The following is an 8,231-nucleotide window of genomic DNA, read 5'->3' on the forward strand; positions in this document are numbered from 1 at the left end:
TTTGGCACAATCTGCCTCAGCAGCTATACCTCCATGAGCTGTCAACAAGGCAGAATGATTCAACCCATGCTTCCTCTCACCCTGGATCACAGTGCACAGACTGACCCTCATGAGAAACAACAAGCCAGTACTGGGCATTCAAAGTACCTGTCCTTATGGCCTTTCTTTAAGGGGACTATGTACCATTTTCCTGTTCCCAACTCTGGGTCTTCATCAACATCCCTGACATAGTCAGTCACCAAGGGTTCCCCTAGACCTCTGCATTAGTTCTTGAAGAGGACTCTTGGGGTCTTTATTAAATCATACCATATTGTTTTGATTTCTATTTTAAAGTATACCTATTCCAAATGAATTTTTTTTTTTTTTTTTTTAGTTTTTCGAGACAGGGTTTCTCTGTAGCTTTGGAGCCTCTTCTGGCACTAACTCTTGTAGACCAGGCTGGCCTCGAACTCACAGAAATCCGCCTGCCTCTGCCTCCCGAGTGCTGGAATTAAAGGCGTGCGCCACCACCGCCCGGCTCCAAATGAATTTTCTTAATTTAGGTACAATATATCTAGCTATTTTATAGAGTATGCTAAGAAACAATTTAAAGATTATCTAGAGGGAGATTTTAGAAGAAGCCAAAGGAAAGAGGCCAATATTCTCTCTTAAATGCCATTCATTCCCTCCTGAGAATGAGGTGGAAAGAGAGGGATGAGATACCCACACTGAAGTCACTGGAGTCTGGCCCCCAGACTCTGGCTACAGACTCAGGCATAAACACAATGTTTTTTCATTCTCTGAGGAGAAGGAAGTGATTTATCTAAACTTTCCTCTCTCCATGGTGGATGTCATGGGAAAAAAAGTTGCCTGGAACATCCAAGGTTATTTGGGTGCTTCTGTCCATTCACACTGTTCCACCTGTCCTTCCAGAGTCTACAATGCCCACTACTCGCACTGTGGTGAAGGGTGTCACAGGAGGCTCCGTGGCCATTACCTGTCCCTACAACCCCAAGGACAGTGGCAGCCTCAAGGCCTGGTGTCGCTGGGAAGCAGATGGAAACGGGCGTTGCCCGGTGCTCGTGGAGAGCCACGGGACGGTGAATGAAGGGTACGAGGGCCGACTGGCGCTGTTTGATCAGCCAGGAGATGGCACCTACACTATCATCCTCAACCAGCTCACCACCCAGGATGCCGGCTTCTATTGGTGTCTCACGGATGGCGACTCTCGTTGGAGAACCACGGTAGAACTCCAGGTTTCTGAAGGTGAGAGATGACGTGGAGGTGGGAGGCCAAAGACCATTCCAGCAGCAGCATCCCCTAGATATCTTTCCCGCTATGCCACCTCCTTCCACGCTGGTGTAGAAAGGACCTACTTGTCCAGAGGTCCCATTTCCATACCCACGACCAGCAACCCATATTCTTTCAATCAGCACTTGCAACACTTCCTGATAACAAATATTGACCTCCTTTGCTGGAGACAGATGTCCCCTGAAGTGAGCTATTGCGCATGCTCTTGGTGCTAAGCCTAGAAAAAAAAGAAGTAAAGGAAAGTAAGGGAAGCCAAGAGAAGTGAGCGAACAAAGCTGTATTTCTATATCAAACTCTGGGCTGATACGGTGACATCAATAGTCATTCTATTCGCATTTCATCTGCTTCCTATGTATTCAGAAAAGTGCGTCACAGTGCTGTCTTCAGGGGCAATGCACGTGACACACCGAAACTGCCGCTTTCACTCCCCTGTAGCATCTCCAAGTCTCAATGTCCCTGTCTGTTTGCCAGCTACGGGGAAGCCAAACCTCGAGGTGACGCCACAGAAAGTGGAAGCCGTGCTAGGAGAGACCCTCACGCTGGACTGCCACTATCCCTGCAAACTCTACTCCCACGATAAATATTGGTGCAAGTGGAGCAATGGGGGCTGCCACACCCTGTCTAGCCAAGCTCGCCAGTCCTCTGTGAGCTGTGACCCGAACAACCAGCTCGTCGCCCTGACCCTGAATCCAGTTGAGAAGGAAGATGAAGGCTGGTACTGGTGTGGGGTGAAGCAAGGCCAGACCTATGGAGAGACTACAGCCATCTACATAGCAGTTGAAGGTAAGACAGGGGGTGAGTCTCCAAGGGCAGCCAGTGCCTGCACCCACAGCCCCCCCCCCCCATGCCAGGACTTACCAAACGTCCCTGACTAGAAGCTTCTCCATCAGGAATAACCCCCGGGTTTTGCCATAAGAGGGAAGGATTAGCGAAGCAGACAGTAAGAGCTTTTCTGTTTAATCTCAGTAGCAAGACAATCCTCACAGGAGCCTCTCACAGCAGAGGGAAGCCCCCTCCCCATCCAGAATCCTACACGACAATTTCAGAGTCCCATCCATGTAAGTCTGTTCTCCAAAGATGGTCAGGGACCTACGTCTTGATCGAGAACACTAAGGCACAACACTGAGAGTTGAGAGCTTGGGTTAGGGCAGATGCTCAGCATGCTCAATGCCCTGGGTTCAATTCCTGACACCAAAAGAACAAAAGGGGGTGGGGAACAATTAATGCAAGCTCATCTAGTAAGTTCTTATTCCCAGCCTCTGTTTAAAATGTCATGAAGCCAGGTGGTAGTGGTGCATGCCTTTAATCCCAGCACTCTGGAGGCAGAGGCAGGTGGATCTCTGTCAGTTTGAGGCCAGCCTGGTCTACAGAATTCCAGGATAGTCAGAGCTGTTGCACAGAGAAATCCTGTCATGAACCCCCAAAGAAAAAAGGAAGGAAGGGAGGGAGGGAGGGAGGGAGGGAGGGAGGGAAGGAGGGAGGGAGGAAGGAAGGAAGGAAGGAAGGAAGGAAGGAAGGAAGGAAGAAGTCATATAAGATGTCTTGTATGGTGAGGGCCTTTCAGTTCCTGGATATCTCAGGAAGGCTGAGTTCAGCATAGAATGACTCACTGGAAGCCATCGCTGTGCTACTGCCTGGAGGCAGCCCCAGGGCAGGCTTTGATGCTATGGAAACTCCCCTGTCAGCCTGCTGTCACAGGTGGATCTGCTACCTAGATCCTTGGTGATGGAAACAGGCTTGGTAAGAACGGGGTATAGAGTTGGACAGAGGTAACTGTGTGTGGGGGGGGGGGGGCAGCAAGAGCAGAAATAGTGTCTGCGATCTAGAACAGGTCTTCACTGCCAAGTCCAGAGCCAGTCCAGAGCCCACCCCAGTAGCTTTGAAGTCTCGCTTTGTGATTTCTCCCTAACCCACAGGCCTAAGAACACAGAGGAAAAGCCATAACCAGCTTTGTTTTGCTCTGCTTCAGGGTCACGCCAAGTCAGCGCAGCAGATGCCAACGCACGGGCGAACGCTGCTCCAGAAGAGGAGGTAGGTGAATTCAGCGCCAGCGAGATAGAGAACAAAGCCGTTCCAGACTCCAGACTTCTGGCAGAGGAGACAGGGAGAGAGAGTGTGGGAGACCAAGTTCAGGACAGCAGAGCGTCGGTGGACACTGGCAGGTGAGTAGATTCCCTACTCGGAGAACAACGCAGAGGCCAAACCCCAAGTCTGAGCCACTAGAACCAAGCAGTAGAGTGTGAAGGAGACTAGTAGACAGTCGGTTCTCACAGCCTGGGCTTCTGCTTGCTAGGGGAGGGGAGGCTGCAGATCCCTTCCCCACAGCCAGCGCAGGCCACTTCAATATCTCAAGCCTGGAATATAGAGAAGGCCAGGTCCTTGTATTACTGATTCGGGGCTCAGAGTGGTCCTAAGCAAAAGAGAGTTGAGAACTGCATCAAAAAGACAGAGCAGATAGATTGGGGGTAGGGGAACCTCTAGCTGGGGCAGCCTTCCAGCACACTCTGAGGACCTCCCTCTCGGTGGTGGGCTGACTTCATCCCTCTTGCAGTACTGATGGACAAAGCAGCGGGAGCTCCAAAGTGCTGTTTTCCACCCTGGTGCCCCTGGGTCTCGTGCTGGCAGTGGGTGCTGTGGCTGTGTGGGTGGCAAGAGTCCGACACCGGAAGAATGTAGGTGAGTACCCAGGATGCTCCCCACACCACCTCCAGTTCAGCGAATTGGTCAATGCGACTCTGGTATAGCCCATTCTATCCCTCCATTTCCTCATGGAGGCAGGGCAACCACCTTTCACAGGGCTGCTTTAAGCTAGAATGGAGTGCTGTGAACTGAGCCACAGATTGGCAAGGGTCCTAGAGTCTTGACTACCCAAGAAAGGGAGTCAGACTATTTTCATTTTGATTTGGAGGTAAGCATCAAAAAGTACCACTCCTTGGGGTCCCTTGGGCTATGGCATGTGGCAGGTCTCAGGAAGAGCAGCACACACTGCTCTCCCTACCCATGGCCTTACCCCCTCACCGACTCCTCTGCCCAACAGACCGGATGTCACTCAACAGCTACAGGACAGACATTAGCATGGGAGACTTCAAGAACTCCAGGGATTTGGGAGGCAATGACAACATGGGGATCTCTCCAGATACTCACGAGACAGTCCTCGAAGGAAAAGATGGTATGTGTTTTGAGAATACCCAGCCCTTTGGAGAGCAGAACTGGGCCTGTCTCCATCTGGGAAGGAAAGGTGATGGCTAGGGCTAAGGACATTCTCTCTCCATGCAGAAGTCGTGACTACCACTGAGGTTGCCATAGAGCCAGAAGAATCCAAGAAGGCAAAACGGGTAAGGGAGAAGGATCTCTCACTGCATGTCAGGGAGTTCAGACTGCAGTTGGACATCAGGACAAATCACTCCCATATGGAGACTAACCCCCAAACAGGGAAGACCATATAAATACCGTATTTGAGAGGACTTTCTGAGAAGGAGACAGACCTTTGGGTTCTGACACTTCAGGAACTCAGTTGTAGGCTGTAAACCTGCAGAAAATGTGGTCACAGGAGGAGGGTCACATGTTAACAGTAACAATTGAGTGGGCGGTCTTCCTGAGTTATGGGGGCCTCAGTGCCTTTCCATGGGCCACACAGCCCCCTTTGAAAGCTTCCTTGGGACTATCCTTTGGCCTGAGAGTGGAAGACATTTCTTCATGGTGGGCACCTTGATCATCACTAGAAGCCCTTGTCCACCTCAATCAGTATTAAGAAACCCCAGAAGAAGCAACTCCTGCCGTTGGGTTGCAAGTTATCCTTTCTTGTCTTCCTAAGGTTCCTTATGATGCCATTTGTTTTTCTAATCATGGGGTACTGACACTTTTTACTGTATCTGCTCCCCCTCATACCGTAGGAGACCCCTGCATTTAGCAGGGTCAGGGTGTGGAGTTAGTCCTAGACATGAGTCCCTGCCATGCCCTGGCCAGTGCTGCTAAAAAAAAAAAAAAAAAACCTACCTCTCTAGGGTGGTAGGGGGAGAAAACACAGGACACCTCGACTGACAACAACCTAAGCCACATCACCTGTGGACTACAAGGGCATAGCTTTTGGGGACAGTCCCCACCGACAGAGGGTGTTCCACTCCACTTTGCATAAGGGGCTAGTGAGACAGTGGGAGATATTTTTAGAGGCTGCAACTTTCCATTTCTCAAAATGTCGCTCTTCCTGCTGAGCGTGGGGGCTGGACTGAAATGAAAGCAGGGTCTCAGAAGTGGGTATTGCTCCAGCAGAGAGGACAAACTTCACAAGGACGTCCCTCTTCTTGCCATCTACTAATGCCTCCCTTATTGCTCCCCAGTCATCCAAGGAGGAAGCTGACCTGGCCTACTCAGCCTTTCTGCTCCAGACCAGCAACATAGCTGCACAGGTCCACGATGGTCCCAGGGACGTCTAGGCAGTGCTGACCACCTACCCCTGCCTGTGACAATCAACCCGAGAATCACCCTGATCCACTCACAGCCTGAACTCACTCGTCTCCTGACCTTTCCCTCCTGTCCTCAGAGGTGTGGTGGTCCCTTCCTTGGTTATCAAAGCCCGGCCTCGCTGTGCCTGTCTGGGAGGTGTGAGGAGTTCCGACCTGCAGCTTTTCTCGGCTAAGGGAGTAATTAAGGTGGAAATAAGGAGGAGTCAAACCTGAGAGACATTTCTGAGAGAAGAGGGTTCAGAGTTAGGTAGGGCGCACCTTAGGTGGGAGAGCCATTTGAAGTTTCTTATACCATATGATGGGGGTCAGTGTAACTCTTCTCTCTCCACCCCTCCCTTTACCTCTTCTCCATTTGATAAGACACATCTGAGAGCTTATTAGAATTCAGGCGCCTACTAAATGCTGAGCTTCAGACCACAGCCTTTCTACGCACACCACTGGAAGAGGCCCCATCTCCTCCAGAGTCTGACTTTTCACTAAGACATGGCATCAGTACCAGGCACACCTCCTGCCCCGGCACCTGTTAGGGCAACATAAGAAATCCCTGTAGTCTGAGGCGTACGTAAGTCATAAGGGCACCATGGTTTTCAGATGGAAGAGACTTGCTCTATGGCATCCGTGGGGGTAAACCAGTGTCCGACCAGATCTGGCAACTCCTGGCTGTTGACCTTGGATCTGCCTTCAAGACCTCTTCCCTTATTAGAGGGTGAACTTTGGCATGAGGAAGTAAGACGAAATGAGTAAAATGGGCATGGCGGTGTAGACGCACAATCCCAGCACTCAAGAGATATAGAAATAGGATCAGAAGTTCAAGGTCATCCTTAGCTAAGTAGGGAGTTTGAGGCCAGCCTGGGATACAATGAAGACCTTGTTTCGAAGCAGAAGGAGGAGGAGGAGGAGAAGAAATGCAAATGGATCTTTCCCCGGTGTCACCTTTCCCCTTCCTGTCACTCACGTGGACCTCAGATAAAGGAACAAATGCTCTCGCCGTCTTGTATTTGGAGAGTTTTGAGCAGACAGGAAGAAGATTGAGCCTGGGAGCAGCTGTTCTTCTAAGAGTCAAATTAAAAGACTATTTTTCTCTGCACTTCAACCAGCACCTACAGGCTGAAACCAACAAATCAGAAATGTCAATTAATAATTAAAGTCTATGATTGCTACCAAGGAGGCTCAGACTGTGTTTGTCCCCCACACCTCAGCTCCTACTTCAGGTGCCCCAGAATATGTGTCCTTACAAACTCAGTCCCTACGGAGGCTGAGCTGAAGAGGTCTTGAGCATGATGTCTTGGGGACAGGAACAGATATTAAGCAACCTGCTTCTTCCTTGAGCACAATCCTCCTCTGCCCTCCTCTTGGGCTACCAACTGCAGGACTTGGTCTTAATTCCATGGCCCTGGCTTAGATCAGAGTCTTTGACTCCTTCCCAGGCAAAAGGAGGCAGAGGAAAAGACAAGGAATGGTAGGTCCTTTTCTTTGTAATGTGGGTGCAGTCCTACTTCCCTGGTAATGATAGGAAGTCACCCCAGCAGAGGAATAACTCACTGTATACTGTGCCCCTTGTTAGTAGACATTACATATCTTCATCCCATATGCTTCTCCACTCTGCTTGTGGTATCACTGAAGGGCTCTGCCGCACCAGGAGACTGAGATTCACTGTCTGCATTAATGTCAATAACCAAACGTTCAAGCCTGGGCTTATTACATAGCCTACCCCATTCCCTGCTCTCAAAGGCCAAGAGAAGACACTAAAACCACAGGCAATGAATTGTGTTATCAATAGGTGACAGCAAGTGCACCACACACTCTGTCCTGAGGAAGATTCTTACAGGAAGGAAGCTGTGTCACAGGCGGACCTGAACTTTGTTAGGATGGCATTCAACCCGTACAAAAGAATAAAATCAATTGTGAGCTTGATGATGATAAACAGATCAGCAATGACCATCAACCACTCAGGGAGTGACTTAAATATCTGATGACAAGGAAACCTTCCCTGTGGGTTAAAATTATCTTTTGGAAAGCTATTACATAATAGTATGGCTATGCACTAATAAGGCCCACCTAGCAGTTCCCCTACCTAGCAGTGCCAAGGTGCTTGATATAACCGTGCAGCTTACTTTGTGAAGTGAAATAATCTCTACCCATTTAAGATGTTTCTAGATTCAAGACTAGACAACTCTTCTAAGAACACTGGACACCGATTAACACAAGGTTAGAGACAAACCATTTATTTTGATGATTATGACTCTGGACCCCAAGACAAAGAAACATGTAGTGTGCCCCACCAAAACTTCGCTGAAATACTTAACTGTGCTGAGGAGCCTGTACCATAAAAGATAATAATGAAGGGTTATTTCAGAAACAATACTTTCTAAGTGGAAAAAGGGCACACCAGATACAAGATTGAGGTCAGTGGTGCAAAAGTGGCCATGGAACTAAAGCAGAAACGAGAAAAAGATCACCCAGCCATATGAAGCAAGG

General features: G+C 49.5%; 1 protein-coding gene across 1 annotated transcript in view; it reads left to right on the forward strand.

The window, feature by feature from the left end:
• Window positions 1–6,917, forward strand: part of Pigr (polymeric immunoglobulin receptor) — a 29,149-nt gene extending 22,232 nt beyond the window's left edge. The window contains exons 5-11 of the mRNA XM_041648459.1: window positions 913–1,245; window positions 1,762–2,073; window positions 3,260–3,452; window positions 3,842–3,966; window positions 4,328–4,459; window positions 4,567–4,625; window positions 5,628–6,917. Coding sequence (XP_041504393.1) covers window positions 913–1,245; window positions 1,762–2,073; window positions 3,260–3,452; window positions 3,842–3,966; window positions 4,328–4,459; window positions 4,567–4,625; window positions 5,628–5,723 — 1,250 coding nt within the window. The 3' untranslated portion in view covers window positions 5,724–6,917. The remainder of the gene's footprint in view (window positions 1–912; window positions 1,246–1,761; window positions 2,074–3,259; window positions 3,453–3,841; window positions 3,967–4,327; window positions 4,460–4,566; window positions 4,626–5,627) is intronic.
• The last annotated feature ends 1,314 nt before the right edge of the window (window positions 6,918–8,231 follow it).

This window comes from Microtus oregoni, unplaced genomic scaffold, assembly GCF_018167655.1.
Source record: "Microtus oregoni isolate MIOR12 unplaced genomic scaffold, Mior012 000003F_ref0000135, whole genome shotgun sequence".
NCBI classification, from domain to species: Eukaryota; Metazoa; Chordata; class Mammalia; order Rodentia; family Cricetidae; genus Microtus; species Microtus oregoni.